General features: G+C 39.2%; 1 protein-coding gene across 9 annotated transcripts in view; it reads right to left on the bottom strand.

Moving 5' to 3' along the window:
* Positions 1-18,272, bottom strand: part of COG5 (component of oligomeric golgi complex 5) — a 215,546-nt gene that overhangs the window by 177,311 nt on the left and 19,963 nt on the right. For 8 of the 9 annotated variants that reach the window (XM_041002465.1, XM_041002469.1, XM_041002466.1 and 5 more), the window contains one exon: positions 13,993-14,113. The exons of the other annotated variant lie outside the window; for it this stretch is intronic. In XM_041002465.1, the coding sequence (XP_040858399.1) occupies positions 13,993-14,113 (121 nt within the window). The remainder of the gene's footprint in view (positions 1-13,992; positions 14,114-18,272) is intronic. 9 annotated transcript variants of the gene reach the window in all.

The raw sequence follows: 18,272 nt of genomic DNA, 5'->3' as shown, positions 1-18,272 counted from the left end.
CACTATGCTGAAATCTTTACTAAATACAGTATTTGTATTAGAAATTAACTAATGAGACACATGTTCTATCTGTAAACACAAGTATCCCAGGCACCAAGAATGAACTTTATTAAGCTGTATAAACTCTAAAACAAACAGATATATGAACAGGTGGACACATTAAAAAAAAAAAGTTAGCACTTAGTGACCAACATCAATTTGACTATGTAAATCTAGTTAAAATAAAAGGACTTTCCTCCAACTCTTAAATTACTTACCTGTAAGAATCTTTCATTTGGCTCCAGTATACCACTGGAAAGGCAAATTTACAGAGAGGAGAGAGAGAGAGATTTTCCATCCACTGGTTCATTCCCCAAATACTTAAAATTATAGGAGCTAGGTAGTCTGAAGTCAGGAACCTGGAACATTCCTGATCTCCCATGTTGTTACAGTGGCCCAACGGCTTGGGCTGTCTTCAGCTGCCTTCCCAGGTATTTTAGAAGGGAGCAGGATCAGAAGTGATAACAGCACAGCAGGTGGTAACTTGGCCTACTATGCCATAGCAACAGCCTCCATTTATTTGACTTTTAAAAGATTTATTTATTTCTACTGGAAAGGCAGATTCACAGAAGGACGGAGAAAAAAAAAAACATCTTTCATCTGCTGGTTCACTCTCCAAGCGGGCTGCTACAGCCAGAGCTGAGCCAATCCAAAGCCAGGAGCTGGGAGCTTCTTCCAGGTCTCCCATGCAGGTGCAGGGTCCCAAGACTTTGGGCCATCCTCCACTGCTTTCCCAGGCTGTAGGCAGGGAGCTGGATGGAAAGTGAAACAGCCAGGACATGAACTGGTGCGCAAAAGGGATCCTGGCCATCCAAGGTGAGAGATTTAGCCATTAGGCCTTCATGCTGGGCCCTATTTGTTTTTTTTTTTATGCCAGTTTGTATGTTGGCAGCAGGGGAAGTTACAGAGCTGTTACTAGCTAGGTATTAGATATACAGATCATTTCACATGCAGCATTCAGTTAAAGCTGTTTCCACTGAAGTCATCAGTTAATGGTTTGTATCTGCATATATAGGAACTCACATGTTCAGAATAGATATGTTATAACCTGTACATAAGGTAACACATTCATAAATTCTAAGGATGAGAATTCTAAAGATCAGAATGTGGATATTTTGGACAGATTATAATTATTGAGTTTCACTGATTGGAAGGAAGGATCAAGCTTGCAGATCATATGATCATATCACTATTTGCTATAGTCAGAATGTCTCCCCAAAAACTTACATGTTGGTGGGGTCATCACCTTGGCTCAACAAGTTAATCCGATGCCTATAGTGCCAGCATCACATATTGGCTCCGGTTTGTGTCTCTGGTGCTTCACTTCTGATTCAGCTCCTTGCTTATGGTCTAGGAAAGCAGTGGAGGATGGCTTGGACCCTGCACCCATGTGAAAAACCTGGAAGATCTTGATTCCTGGCTTCAGATAAGCTTATATCTAGATGTTGCAGCCATTTGGGGAGTAAACCAGCAGATGAGAGATCTGTATGGGTGTGTATCTACGTGTCTAAGTCTGTCTTTAAAAAAAAAGCTAAAATGCTGGAAACATAACCCCAATACAACATGATGGGAGCAGAACCTTTTTGCATGTGTGTGAATGGATCAATATCATAATTTTAAAAGGGGGGGACTTCTTTCTCTGCTCTCCTTTCATATGAGAATAGAATCTCTTGCCCTTCCAAACTTTACCACATGATAACACTGCAATAAAGTCGTGATCAGATATTAGCATCTTGATCTTGGTACTTCCCAGTGACTAGTTCTCAGAACTATCAAAGAATAAATGGCTATCCTTTATAAATTATCAGTCTATGGTATTCAGTTTTAGTGGCGGGAAATGGACTAAATCACTAGCCTTTAACCATAGATGTTTTAGGATGCAGGGTACTAGAGTTGAAAATGCTAAGTAACCCAGTGATGATCACCGTGGAGAGGTGGGGTGGACTACTCGGATGCCAGGATCTCCTAAGACGTCCCAGTCCCTGGGCTCCTGAGCAGCCACCTACTAAAGCAGCATGGCAGGCAGCTCTAAGGATATGAGAGCTTCAGGCAGGGACATTCCTGAGTGCTACAGGCATTTGGGGAAGCAAACCAGCAGATGAAAATCTACCTCTTCAGTTTCAAGTAGATGTAAAAATATATATATTAACAAAATTCTACCCAACAATTACACACTATCCACTGGCTTTTATGGCATCAATTAGAATAGAGATTGCCACTAAATCCTTACTTTTTTTTAAAGAGAAAGACTATTTAAATATCTGAACACAACTTACTCAGTGCTAAGTGAATAAAATCTCTCACAAGTCTTTGTGCTCATGAGGAAGCCCAGGACTAAAAACATGCCACATTAATGCAGCTCCTGGCTTTGATTGGCTCAGCTCCAGCCACTGTGGTCATTTGGGGGATGAATTGGTGAATGGAAGACCTTTTCCTCTCTCTTACTCTCTCTGTAAACCTGCCTTCCCAGGAAAAATAAATGAGCCTTAAAGGGGTGGGGAAGGTGAGGGGAATGCACAGGGAAAAGGTTGGAATATATCAAAAGATTTGTGCTAAAATACAGAGAGTACAAAGGGTAAAACTGAAAGTTAACTTCTTTTTCTTTTTTGCCTGAGGGCAGTCAGCACTAAAACTCCCACAATGAGCTATGCTCTAATGTCCACTGATCTTATAGAAGAAAGCTACAGCCTTACAGCCTGGAGACAGCAAAGGACAGCAAAGGGCAGACAGACTAGCTAGAAATTAGGGAAATAAACTCTAAAAGTAACAGAGCCACAGAAGGAGCAGGACCTAAATCCCTGGCTTACAGGTTGTGCTGACTGTTCCTACTGGTACAAGCAAAAAATAGAGTGGGTGAGGGCTGGATGGGCTTTGCCATAGCATTAGATAGCAGATGCTGGCACAGGGGGATAAATCTGTTAAGCTAAACTCCAGGTCAATGTTCCTTACAAAAAGAAATTTAAATATTTTCAATAATTATACTGGTTATAATAACTTTTTTTGTCAACGTGACTGTGACAAAAGGAAAAACATTTAGTACATTTTGAGATTTAGGCCCATGATCAGGAAGCACCACTGCTATGATGAGAGTGCAATGAGTACAGAAAATGACCACAGAGCAGGCCAGGAAGCACAGAGCAAGTCTGGGTGGGCAACAGGTTAGGTAATCAACCCTCCTCAGAGAATCATGATTCAAGGGTGCACCCCTAATCACTGAAGGACTCCCCATGATAGCATGGGGCAGTGGGGGTAGGACATCTGACCAGATGTTAAAGGCTGGCAAGATCATTTGGTCCCATCCTACCAAGCAAACTATAGGCAGGACCTAAAATTTAGTGGATTTATAACAGGGTAATTTTTAAGCTGAGAATTCTATAGGGCTCACAAAAGGTTTGGAAATATCCAAATGGCCCTTGGCAAAAAAAAAAAAAAAAGAAAAAAAAATCCCTCAAAACATCATAAATGAATTAAGTCTCCAGCTTCCCAGTACCATTAACTTAAGGCTCTGAGATTAAATGTTGCCCTGAGTTGGGCAGTCAACTCACGCTCAAATGATAATTCTAGCAAACTAAATTTAGCTGAATAATAAAAGGATTATACAACAAGACCAAGTGATTACCCAAGGATGGCTCAAAATTTGAAAAAAAATACAATGCAGCACATTAGCAAATGAAAAACATTGCACGATCACTTGAATATACAAAATTCATTCAACAATATTCAACACACTTTCATTATAAAAGCCACTTAACAAAATAGACAAAGAAGGAAACCTCCTCAACAAAATGAAGGTCATATAAGAAAAAGCCACAGCTAACCTCATACTTTATGGAGAACACGGAAAGCGTTTCCACTAAGAGCAACACCAAGACAAGACGCCTCCTATATTCTCTCTCTCTCTCTCTCTCTCTCACACACACTCACACACACACACACACACACACACACACATACACACACACCCCACCCAAAATGTCAAAAAACTGGCAAGATACAAAATCAACATATATAAATCAGTTAAGTTACTAAATACCAAAAACAAACCATATAAAAATGATAGTAAGAAAACGACTCCATTTCCAACAGAAACAAAAACAAGATACTACTAGAAACAGTCTAAGGAAATGAAAGCCCTATATATTGAAAATTACAAAACTGCTGAAAGAAACTGAAGACACACTGCTATAAATAGCGTCTGAACTAGAAGAACACATAAACGAAAAGTTTCATGTCATTAGTCTCGGCCATGATTTGAGGGATATACCCAAAAGCACACATAAAACAACCAATAATAGATGAGTAGGACTACACAAAACCCAAAAAATGAAACAATATAATGGAAAGGCAATCAATGAAACAGAAGAAAGTACTTACACAAAAGAGATCCTCTAAGGGACTGATCTCCAAAATACTAGTTTGAACTCACACTAAGATGGTTCAGCAAACAGTAAAAAACAGACAATGTACAGCTTCCATAATCATCTATGAAATGAAATGTGTATCTAAAAATGCTACTGTAGCTTTAAAACACAAAAGCAGCAATGTACTAAAAGTCACATACCTAAGATCCTTGTTTTTGGATGGTATCCTCAACTACAGGCATTCTATCATGAAATAATCAATAAAAAAGGTTTATAATATATGAAATCAATAAAATTAACTTCAGTTACTATAAAAAAAAAAGTGCTGTGATTGTGTTAGATCTGAACATGCAAATCTATGCCTAAGCATAAGATTAGCATCAGCCAACCTGCCCACTGAACGTGAGCACAGCGTTCCCCACCCCCAGTCTGGTGGAAGCTGAAACTCAACACACAGGTGAAGAATTCAGAGGCCAAACCATCAGACATACTTACTGAAAGTGCCCACCCTCATATCTGACTTCACTGTAGATTTTTAAATACAGACTGGACTTTCTATTAAAAGCTATTGTAGTGGGTGAGGGCTGTGGCACAGTGAGATAAGCTGCTGATCTGTAGCACACTGTAATGTCTGTTAAAGTACCAGCTCCAGTTTTAATCCAGCTCCCTACCAATGTACCTGGAAGGTGGTAGAGAAGGGCCCGTGCCAACTACTGGGAAGCTGGACAGAGGCCTGGAGGACCAGCACTACCCAAACGGGGGGTAAGCGGCACAAAGAAGCTATTTGCTGTCTGTCGCAATCCCACCCTTCCAACTTCAAAGAAATGCATGTTTTTCTTGTTTTTTTACAAACCTGTTAAAAAAAGTCCATCGTTTAGCAAATAAGTCAAAAAATGATGTATGAATAAGACACAAGCAACAATCAAGACACTTAACAGATATGATTAAGAGAAACTGCTATCAGTTTCACAATATATTTACAACCTTTCCTATAAACACACAATAACAGGTTAAAAAAAAAACCACAACTTTCTAGAATTTTTTTTTACCAGCCAAAACATCTTACAGACATTTCAAAAAGTATTCAGTACTTCAGAAATAATTGTGTGCCTATAATGTGGCAAAAATCAAATAAGCCATGCTTTCTCTCACCTGTGCATACATGAGAAATGTGTGCCTACAAGGACTGTTTTATCAGATTAGGGAAATATCACAGCTACAGTATGAATATTATGAAATAAACGGATGCTAGCCCTTCCTTCCACAATAAACATACCATAAAGTGGTTGTATGAGAAGTTTGGCTTATCTTCAAAAATATTCTCTCATGATACATGGTGTTAATATACTGCAGGCTAGCAACAGAAACATAAAACTTACAAAACAGACCATGAGCAATAAAAATCAATGGAGGGAATATTTTGCATCATATCTAATTTACTGCTTGGTTTACTGTTTAATTTACTGCCTGATTATACTTTTAAAAAGTAATCTTCAAATAATTCAGTAAAACTGGATGGAATATTAAGTGATTAACAGCCAACCCACAATTATAACATAAAATGCATGCATTATATAAACAAGTCACATCAGATATAGCACATAAACAGCTTGGGTTTTAATATGAACCTATCATATGGAAAACATTAATAATGTTCATCTACTTATATATTCATTTAGACTTGGTTTTATAGTTAAGACATTCTTAGAAAGCAGAATCAAAAATGTGACTTCAGAAGCTGGCATAATGACTCAATCACATATTGGTGCCAGTGCAGGTCCTAAGTGCCCAATTTCTGATCCAACTCCCTGCTTATAGCCTGGGAAAGCAGCAGAGGATGGGCCAAAGCCTTGGGCCCCTGCACCCACGTGTAAGACCCAGAGGAGACCCCTGGCCATCAGCTTTAGATCAACTCAACACTCACCACTGTGGCATTCTGGGAGTGATTCAGAAGACAGAAGATGTTTCCCTCTGTTCTCCCTCTCTCTGTTAATCTGCCTTTCCAATAATAAATGAATAAATGTTTTTTAAAATGTGAGCTTTCTCCTTTAAAGGGAAAAAATGACACTTGCAAGCTATCAGTGGCAATAATTAACTTAGGAAGTGCTTAGATACCACCACAGAGAACTAAGAGAAATCCGTAGGTGGTTTAAGAGCTCAGATTGTACAATCAGACTCTTACAGATACATATACCAGATGTGTCACCTCAGAAACTATCAAAACCTAAACTCCATAAAGGACTGGAACTCTGGATATTGCTGATATACCTTCAACCTTTAAAATCATACATGAAACACAACAATACTGGTTAAATAAATGAAATAAATTTTGCTAATTATTATGGTAAGGGAATGACTAAAAGTTTTATTATTTCAAACCAATGACTCTAAGTGGGAAAGCTAGGAAGAGGAAACTGGTTTTCCTAATAGATATCACCATATCATTATCACATGGCAATTTTTTTCTTAAAAATTCATTTTATTTATCTGAAAAACATATTTAGACAGAGAAAGAGAGAGCAATCTTCCAACAACCAGTTCAATCCCCAAATGTTCACAATAGCCAGGACTAGGAGAGGCTGAAGCCAGGAGCCAAAAGTTCCATCTGAGTCTCCCATGTGAGTGCAGGAGCCCAAGAACGGGGGCCATCTTTCACCGCATTCCCAGGAACATTAGTGGGGAGATGCATAAAGAAATGGTGCACCAAGGAGTCTGAATAATGCCCATATGGGATGTTGGCATTGCAGCCAGCAGCTTTACCCACTAACCCACAATGCTATCCCCTATCACTGTGATAATTACTAAATATCATTTTCATGCTTACTGTATAGCGATTAGGACTTTTTAAACATAAAAACCATGGGCCTGGAATGATGTCTCAACTGGCTAATCCTCCACCTCTAAGCAGAGGGATCCCTTTTGGGCACCTATTTGTGTTGTGCCGGCCCCACTTCCCATCCAGCTCTCTGCATGTGGCCTGGGAAAGCAGTCAAGGATGGCCCAAAGCCTTGAGATCCTGCATCCCAGGGGGAGACCAGAAAGAAGCTCCCAGCTTCAGACTGCCAAGCTCTGGCCATTGAAGCTGTTTGGAGAGTGAACTAATTTTTTTCTATGACTCTCCTTCTCTCTGTAAATCTGATCTACCTTTCCTAGAAAAGTAAATAAATCTTTCAAAAAGGAAAAAAAACATGTATTATGCACTCATTCACCCAGGATATTAAAAGCTAAAGAGCACAGATGTGTTGAAGCCTAACTGACAAATAAATTTTAAATCATGATTTCCACAAACAGGCTACAGAGAATTTTCATAAAAGTATGGTATGGTTACATTATTGTGAGAACTCTTTCCTCTTTTCATCCTTAGTAGGTTAAATGAAAAATAAATTAGAAAAAATAACAAAAAGTTATCTAAAAAGAATCATGAGGTACAATATAAAAGACACAGATATATCTTTACAAATTAAAAATCCTTTAAGGTAAAAAAGCAGACCTAAATAATGAAGATACATTTCTGTATAAATAACATCCACAGCACTGAAAAGATTCAAAATGTATCACATTAGCCTATAAATTTGAAGTATCAATCAATAATACTAACAAGTTTATATTTGCAAATGATGTTAGAAACGTATTATAACATTCAAAAAACTAACTACAAGCCTGAAATTCAGTGAATACACAAAATCCCAATTCAAGTCTGACATATAATTTTGGTGAGCACTGAAACACAATTTGCATTGAAAGCAGAAATGTTAAGCAGTTTAACTGTGTCCTTCTCAGAGAAAGTGATGTCAACCAAACAGGGATAGTCAATAACCCGAAGCACACCAAATAAAAATGCACTTCCACACACGAGCACTGACCAGAGGGCTGCACAACCCAGGACTTCCAGTCTGTCCTCCAGATAACTACGCCTATTACTAATGCAAGCACCAGGCTAGTCAAAATATGAATCACAGTACCAGCTTTCCCTGATCCAACTACAATTTTACTAACCACATTTGTAATTATATATTCCTGTTTTTCACTTCTGTAGACAGAGAAAAATCATGCACTTTTAGCCCAAGTTGCAAATTAATGAATTATTGTTCCGGATTATAAACCAGTCTTTTCTATATTTGGTTAAGAAGAAGATAACAAAAAAAAAAAAATCAACACCCATTTACACAACCAGGAGAATTTCAGGGAAATGAATTGTCTATAAATCCCATGGTCCATTTCCTCTCAAAAGTTGAATGACATGCACAGCCACTGGGTGAGAGCAGGAGAGAGGATGACCCTCGCAGATTCAGGGGCTATCCCAGGTCACAAGCAGGGAGCTGGATGGGAAGTGAAACATCTGTAACACCCACATAAATGCAAGCACTTGCAGGCAGAGGATTAGCCAATAAGCCATTGTGCTCACTCTTTTGCTTTTATTTTTATTCTATTAAAATGAAGGCAGATGAAATAGGGACAGATTCTCCAAATGCCCACAGCAGCGAGGTCTGGGCCCGGGCAGTCAGGAGCCCAGGTTCCCATCATTAGTGGCAGGGACTCCAGAACCTGAGTCATCATCCACCTCTGGGGTGTGCATTAACAGGAAGCTGCAAGCAGCAACAGGACCAGGAACTGAACCAGGTACTTCAATACAGGAGGTAGCCATCCCAACAGCTTACTTGGTTGCTGCACCAAACACCCAGCCCCTACATACCTTCCTTCAGATTTATCTCAAGTGTTTCTCATTTCTATACTGTTCTATTTTTGAGCTCCAGTTTTAACTGCTCATCTACAACAGAAACACAACTTTTTATACTGATCTAATATTCCAAAAATTTGTTAAACTTTTTTCTTAGTTCTAGTACTGTTTTCCTAAAATTCAAAACAAGAATTCCTTATATGGAGAGTTAAAACTTCAGACTGGATATAAGAAATGTTAACAATCACATGGGCAAGTAGAATTTCGTATACTAAGAATAGAAACTTATATTAGGACTTTGAAAAACACCTTGGCAATTTCCTACAAACTTAAACATAAACCCACCATGTGAGCCACAGAGTATTCAATGCATTCACCAGAGAGAAGGGTTATGTCCATACAAAGACTTGTTCTTCAATGTACATAAAAGCCAGATTTCTAATACTGAAAAACTAGGTATAATGCAAACATTTATCAATCAGAAATCAGCTAGTGAGCGTTACATAAAATCACCAGTAAACTTAACATAAAGGAAGAAGTCATACACTCAGCACTGATTAGCACCAAAAAAAAATTAAGCTGAATGAAAATCTGAACAAAAGCACAAGCAACGCACATGATTTCATTAGCATAAATTCTAGAATTCGTAAAATTTCAACAGCATGGAATTCTACAGTGACAGAAAGTACAACAGAAAATTTCTGAAGAATTACTGAGGCGCATGAGGAAATGTAGGGGCTGACAGTTACGTTTACCATCTCATACTGCTTGATGGCTTCATGTCAAAACTCAACTAAACTATGTATTTTCAATACATGCAGGGTTTTTATTTCTCACTTAGGTCCTAATTTAAAAAAATTAAAAATGCCAATGTAACTGTCACTAGGTATTCAGAATATACTCTTTAAACTGACATGTAATTTATATAACCTAAAATTTACCCTATCAAAAGTACCATTCAGTGATTTTTTGCATACTGTAAAAAGGCTGTGTAACAGGGGCTGGCACCATGGCAGCACCACGGCACAGCACATAAAGCCACTGTCTGTGGCACCAGCATCACGTACAAATACCTGTTTGATTTCCAGCTGTTCAACTTTAGATCCAGCTCCCTGATAAGATGCCCAGGAAAGCAGCAGAAGAGGGCCAACTGCTTGGGCCTCTGCAAACATGTAAAGCACCCAGCAGCAGCTCCTGGCTCCTGGCTTTGGACATACCCAGTTTCATTTGGGGAGTAAACAAGTGGATGGAATATCTCTCTGTCTGCATCTCCCTCTGTCTCTATGACTCTTCCTTTCAAAGCAGTAATTAAATGTTTAAAAAGAAAGAGCATTGTATAGCAATCATGACTAATTCCAGAACATTTTATTAACTCCAAAAGAAATCTTCACCCATTAGCCATCATTACTCCATAATCCCCCAATCCCTAAGAATATATTTTATTCCCAGATGAAAATATTTCTTCTGGTTATCTCAATCCAAATCTCCAATTTTCAAGTTTGAAATGCTTTCTTTTTTTTAACAATTTCAGAGGCCTGACCTACAAATACTGCTGTTGTTCCTCATTTACTCTTTCAAATGAGAACCAATTCCATACTGATACACTGATATTAGAGATATTTCAGCTTTAAGAATTTTACTGCCCATGTATAATAGTGACTGCACAATTCCTTTTTTTTTCTTTTTTAAAGATTTATTGATTTGTACTGCAGAGGCAAATTTACAGAGAAGAAGATAAAGAGAGAAAGATCTTCTGTCTGCTGATTCACTCTCCAAGTGACCACAACGGCTGGAGCTGAGCCAATCCAAAGCTGGAACCCAGAGCCTCTTCTGGGTCTTCCACGTGGGTGGCAAGGCCCCAAAGCTTTGGGTCATCCTCAACTGTTTTTCCTGGGTGTACTAGCAGAGACCTCGATAGGAAGTGGAGGAGCACCCATATGGGATCCTGGTACATGCAAGGTGAGGGCTTTAGCGACTAGGCTAAATCCTTTTATTAAAGGAATAACCACAGTGGCAGTTAATCCACTACTGAAATGGGCATCCCATACCAAGTGTCAGCAGGTTCACTTTCTATCAAGCGCCCTGCTAACGTAATGAGGAAAGCAGAAGATGGCCCAAATACCTGGACCCTCGTGACACACAAGAGACCTGGATAGAGTTCCTGACTCCTGGCTTAGGTTTGGCCGAAATCCAGCTGTTGTAGCCACCAGCAGATCAAAGATTTCTGTCACTCCTTGTCAATGTGCCTTTCTATTAAATAAATAAATCTTTAAAAATAAAATATTAATTCCAGATACACAAGCTTTTACTTCTCTTGGCTTTGACTGATCTGATATCAATTCCACGAATGGACAAGATTGAACCACAGTGGTAAATAATACAGATGATGCTTTTGCAAATATCAAATCACACACTATCTACAGAGTTTTAAAAATTTAAGCAACCCCACTTTGAGATAATGCACCATGAACTACACTCTCAAAAACTTTTAAACATCTAATATTTATAAAAGCTTTAAGTAAAGCCAACACCACCCTGGATAGATAAGGAGTTTACACTCTGCTATGCTATGCTCTCAATCAGCACATGATTGGTAATTGTGTCTGCTTTTGAAAACAGAAAAAAAAACCTCACCATTTGTACTACAGTATAAGTTGATTTGAGAAGAAATGATGATCAACACTAAACTAATTTTTACATGGAAAAACATCAATGATGATAAACATACATAAATCATGGAATAATTTGCTTAATGCTTAATAATTTGCTTAATGATTGCAATGCTGTATGCATTGTTTATAATATGGAATTTTTTTTAAGTTTTTTTTATTTGAAAGATTATTACAGATAGAAGAAGAGACAGAGAAAAAGAGACGTCCTCCATTCCACTGGTTCCCTCCCTAAACAGCTACAACAGTTGAAGCTAAGCTGACCCAAGGCTGGGAACAAGGACACATCTTTGGGTTCCCCACATGAGCGGCCCAAGGACTCAGGCCGTCCTCCACTGCTTTTCCAGGTCATTAGCAGGAAGCTGGATGGGAAGTGGAGTAGCTGGGACATGAACCAGTGCTGCAGACAGAGGATTAGCCTGTCCATCACATCAGACCCAATAGGAATACAGATTTAACATAATTTAACATTATGGAACAAAACATAACAGCTGATACTAGGGTTCTTTCACATCAATGGTTAGAACACACCATAAAAAAACACTCAAGTACTATTATTGTTTTAAAATTTTTGACATGATACATTCCAAGTCCACTAAATCACAAGCTACATTACAATGATGTACTTACGCATTATTTAACAATTGAAATTCTGAAGCATGACTTGTGACGTATATTCTATTTCCTTAATCAGTAAAAAATAAATAAGCAATGCAGCACAATTACATAATTGAAATAGAAAAAAATCAAAACATGCAATATATATTTTTCTCATTATATTTTGCCATAATGACTTTGAAAGCACAGCACCAAGAATTACCATACTCCTCATATTTGAGATCACTCTAATCAAAGACTTCTCTATCTATAAAGAATAAATATCACTAAACACATCCACTTCCAAAGAATTACTGAGGACCTGATGAAAAAACAATGACCCCAAAGACTCATTAAAAGACAGTTGGACAGTTCTACGCATACTTAGTAGGTACCCAAAGTCTGGCTTGAAACACCTTAAAACCGCTGCACCATGGAACTTACAAGTGGCTTAAGAACAAAAACAAGAACGCAAAACTTTTGAGTGACAAAGGTCTGATATAAAGATCTGAGATAAAAATGAACAAAAATAAAACTTCTTGGCTTAATATCAACATGAGATTCATCACCTAAAAAAGAAGCATTTCTCCTAGATATTTACTCTAGAGAAACAAGTTCACATTTAAAAAAATCTGTACACAAATGTCTAAAGCGGATCTATTCATAATGGCTCACAAATGGAAATACGAACATTCTTCAACCAGTGGGATCAACAAACTACAGCGTTCCGATACAGCCACATTTCAGCCAACAAAAAGTAGCAAACTTACGGGTACATCCAATAACTTGGACCAATGTGAAAGGAATTATACCCTGCACAACAAGCCAGACTCAAAAGACCATGTGCTTAATACATAAATATTTATATATTTATACACATACAGCCATATGTTAATGTATATGAACTGCTCAAGGGAGACTAGCATACTGGCTTTAAAGGTCCCAGGCAGTACCCGGCTCTACTTCCAAATAAAACGAGGACTCCCAATGAAGCTCATAAATACACCTCTACGTTGCGATACCACGTTTTCCACCTTTGCTAGTACTTATCATGCCATGATACATTTAACTGTCAGAAAGTTAAAATCATGACTTTTTGTAAATTTTGTTACTAAGGGACTACATTATTTTGATAATCTTGGGGGAAAAGGTAGGAGGGGAAAGCAGGAAGGCACAGGCAGGGCAGAGATGATCACCTGGATCTACAAAAAAATGTATCATGGAAAAAGTAATTTAAAACATTTTTGAAAACTTATGTGCTATATAATTTCATTTTTCTGTGATATTCTCAAAAGAAAAAAAAAACTTCAGCCACGGGAGCAGGTGAGTGTGCTCCTGAAGCAATACTGGAAGGAATGTGAGAACGCAGAACTGCTCTGTGAAGGCGTTCACAGTACTATAGACGTGTTACAATTTACAAAACCACCACGGGGGGGGGGGGGGGACTCCTTTTCCTGCATAACTCTTTAAATAAAAAACCATTTCTAATAATTCAATTTACTCATCTATTTTACTAAGTGTGACAATGCTACATATTGCCAATTACTTGTCTTAATAATATTTAATAACAAGGATAACAAAAATCAGCAAGAAAGTGACTTAAAAATCTCTCCACTGCTATTAAATTTTTAATCAAGGGCACACTTACCAAGTTCATTGACACTCTGAGCTGCTTTTGTTATCTCCCTACATCCCCCTTGCAGCTGTCCTTGGAGCCTCTTGCTGAGATACAAGATGCGAATAATCCTCCGAAGCAGATCACAGGCAACCTGTGCAAAGGCATGTAAATGAGAGGTGGGCCACTCACGCAGTGTAAGTTGCTGTTTATATATAAATCTGTCCATTTTTTCCATATGCTGAAGATCTCTTTCCCACATATCAGAAACCAAAATGCACAGAAACTTCCTAGAGTTGGCAGGAGTAGGTATTTGGTCTTTTACACTTAACAGACCTGCACCGCCCCCTCACCTCCCCAGCTACAGGCAACTGCCTAGGTTGCCTTGTACTTAAGCAAATGTTACACTGTTGAAGAAAAACAGCCAAATTTGCGTTAATTATACCAGTGTGCCAGCACACCTGTCTATTTTTTGTTTGTTTGTTTTTAAGATCTGTGGCGAATTAAGTGCTGTCTAGTGGTGCAGCGTACAAGAAAATGAGACGCACTAGCCCAGAACACAGTCCCATGGCCCCCAGACACACTGTGTGGCACTGTGCACCTTGCGGGAGGCAGGGAACTGCAGACTGCCAGAGGAGGAGGGTCTGGGGCTGGAGTGGGTACTGCCAACAGCATGTTTAACAGGTGAAGAGTAACTTCTAGGGGCTTCACGGATCAGGCCACTGCATGTGGAGGTAGGCGAGGGAGCTGAGACATGGTAGATTAGAGGGAAGAAGCCAGAAGGAATGTGTGTCAGGCCAAGGCACCGACCTACGTGTGAGACCTGTGTTGGGCACGCATAAAAGCTAGAGCTGGGAGGCATGCCTGGCAAGAATGGACCATAGTACCCGCCCAGGAGGGTCGGGGTAGGGGATGGCCACATCAGGCTAGATCATGGCATCCACCAGAATGTAGCACAAGCAGATCCGAGGGGCGTGCAGATTCTGTAGGGGACGTGTGGACTCGCCTCTGCGGGATTGCAGCAACAGATTTGCACAAAAGCTGGGAGTAGTAACAGGCCAAATAAGGGTGAGCCAGGAAACTCACTAACATTCTCAGGAGCCTAGGGCTGGGAGGAGACTGGGCGTGGCCAGACTGCAAAGGCTGGGACTGAGGGCAGACCATGCCAAGCAGAGTCAAGGCACAAACTGACACACTTGAGATCTAGAGCTGAGAGCAGGTCTGACAGGGCAACTTGGGTAACTCCCCTACTAGACCACAGCTTCATATGGGGAGCAGACCAGAGCTGGGGGAGCCCCGTCAGGCAAGGCTTCAGTGCTTGTCAGTATGTGTACGGACTGGGTCTGGGGGCAGGGTGGATGGAGCCAGGCCACAGCACTCACTGGCATGTGCATGGACCAGGACAGGATGTGGGCCATACCACGCTGGGCTGAAAGAGGGAGCGTTCCCCTGTTCATTCACCCCCAAAATGCCCTGTGTATTTCAAATAAATAAAGAATTGTTTAAAGTTAAAAAAATAAAAATTAATAAACAATTTGAAAAGTTAAAAATGGGCTCTGTAGTTAAGTCACCACTTGGGATGTCTTCATCGCTATCAGAATGCTTCATCTGGAACCCAGCTATACCACTTGTAATCCAAGCTCCTGCTAAAGCACACACAGGAGCTGGAGTCCTGGCTGGCTACAGCACAGCTCTGGGCTGCTGGGTTCGGCCTCGCCAAATCCCACCAGCTGAAAGCATTCTGAGACTGCATCAACAGAAGAAAGACCTTGCTTCCCTCTTTCCCCTCTCTGACTTACAACTAAAGTGAAAATAAACTGTTGAGGGCCTGGCACTGTACCCTAGTAGCTAAAGTCCTCGCCTTGCACACGTCAAGATCCCATACGGGCACCAGTTCTAATCCCAGCAGCCCACTTCCCACCCACCTCCCTATTTGTGGACTGGAAAAGCAGTCAAGGACAGCCGAGGGCCTTGGGACCCTGGGCCAGTATGGGAGACCCAGAGGAGGCTCCTGGCTTCTGGCTTCAGAAGCCGTTGAGGCCACTTGGAGGGTGAATCATAGGGCAGAAAATCTTCCTCTCTGTCTCTCCTCCTATTTGTATATCTGACTTTGCAATAAAAATATAAAAAATAAATCTTAAGAAAAACTATTGAGGTTAAAAACACATAAGTGTGTGAATTATATCTCAACGACATTGTTACATATTTTAAAACTTATAATTAAAAGTGTTATAAAAAAACTTAGATAAAAGTTTAAAAAAAAGTTTCCCTAGAAAATTTAAAAGTATAAAAAATTCCAATGTTCTATTCAAAGGATAATGTTCTATGTTTTTTGTAAAGGATAATAAACCTCAATTTTTTTTTCTTCAACTGAAGTAGTTCACGAGCAAATCAGAATTACTAAAATGAGCTAAGATAGCGATGATCCATGGGGTGATAATTAAATGCAACTGAAATACATACATATATATAAAGGAAGCCAGAAGCTTCTGCCTGGGGAAAGAAGAGGCTTGCTGGGGAGCAAGTGAAACAGGGACAAGAAGCAAAGGATGAAGGCACTTCGTTCTGCCGGTACCCGGGGACTTCAGATTCCAGGCAGTAACATCCCTCTCAGCCATTCTTTCCTGCTTCCCTGCATCGTGTGCACTTTAATTAATTAATAGCCCAAATTAAAGAAAGATGAAGTAGGAACATCAAAGTCTCTCCAATGTTTCAAATGGAAATGCCGACACAAAGTGAACAGAATAAAAATAGTTAAAATATTAAAACTTCCAAAGAGCCTTTAGATTTCAAAATAGTTTATAAGGCAACAAATTTCTTACACAAACTTCCTTCCAGAGCCAAACTGACTATATGTCAACTCAAAATGAAATGCAAGAAAGAAAGATTACACATTCTCTTTTTGGCCAAAGTACTTAGCTTCCGTAGCAGTCTCTACAGTGTAATGGTTTTTTTTTTTACAATAAATGATGATGGGAAGTGAAGGCTCATGTTTCATAATAAAAATAAGTTGTTTTTCCAAAACATGAACAGTTTAAATCTCTTACACTTGCATAAGATTAAAATATCCAATAAAAGGAATCAGTATATTATAGCTGGAAACAACCACAGATCTAGTCCAAACTTTCACTGCAGAAAGAACACTCCAGAGCGTTGGGCATCATGCGTCAGACCGAGCGAGGCACAGGGGAGCCGGGGCTCAAAATTCCGGCTAAACTGATCTTCCGATAGTCCCTGCTTCCTTCATCTGTCCTTTGTGAACAAGACTTTAATTTTGCTTTCTTTACCCACAGCAAGCTTCTGAAAAGCAGGAACTCAATTTTCTTTTTTAAAAACAGATTCCACAGAATCAACAGCAAGAATCCTAAATTTAGATAAAGAAATCCTATTTCAGTTTCTTAACTATGCAGCAGAATGGCTAAATGAACTTCAGCAAATGGCTTTCAGAACTGGAGTTTATTCACCGATAAGTAATGGACCATTCACAAAATAACAAATTATAAAAATTCAGTAGTTTAAAACACCTGAAAACATCTCATGAATTGCAAAATCCTATGTAAATACAGTCTTAAAATTACTAATACTTAGCTTGGAGGCAAAAGTAAGTTTCTTATCACTTCCCCCAAAAAAACATACTGAACAAAAGGAGGAATAAAAATGCAAAATTCTCACATATTTAAGATCTAGAGTTGGAAACAAAAAGGTAAACTAAATTTTACAAAATTTAACTTACTGCTTAAATACTTAGGGCTGGCATTGTGGTAGAGTGCATTAAGCCACCACCTACCACATTGACATTGCACATGGGAATACAAGTTTGGGTCCCGGTGACTCTGCTCTGATGTAGCTATCTGCCGGCGTGCCTGGAAAGGTCAAATCCCCGACGCCCAGGTGGCAGACCGACCTGGAATGTCAGGCTCCTGGTTCTGGCCTGGCATAACTGGCTGTTAGAACTATTCTGGGAGTGAACCAGTGGATGGAAGGCCTCTCTCTGTCTTTGCAGCATTTCAAATACATAAATAAATCTTTTTATTAAAAAAAAAAAACTATACTGTAAGATGCACATGTAGGCTATAACAGTAGATTTTTCCCAACAAAAAAGCATTCCCATGACCTCTGTAGAAAAGACCTTAAAGCTTACTAAAATCAAAGTTACTTTCTATTCTTTGTCCAAAATATTAGAATATTTTAGAAAATTTCATTTTATTGGACCAAGTATATAAATACATCATCATAATTGTTTTTCTTAGCTAATAACACCATCTTTGTGTATTTCCAACCTTTCAGTAAAAGAACTACAGGGTGATTTATGC

The sequence above is a fragment of the Ochotona curzoniae genome, unplaced genomic scaffold (assembly GCF_017591425.1).
Source record: "Ochotona curzoniae isolate NIBS_2020 unplaced genomic scaffold, NIBS_Ocur_1.0 scaffold_2476, whole genome shotgun sequence".
In the NCBI taxonomy this organism is placed as follows: domain Eukaryota; kingdom Metazoa; phylum Chordata; class Mammalia; order Lagomorpha; family Ochotonidae; genus Ochotona; species Ochotona curzoniae.
This window is presented reverse-complemented; position numbering and strand designations above follow the sequence as displayed.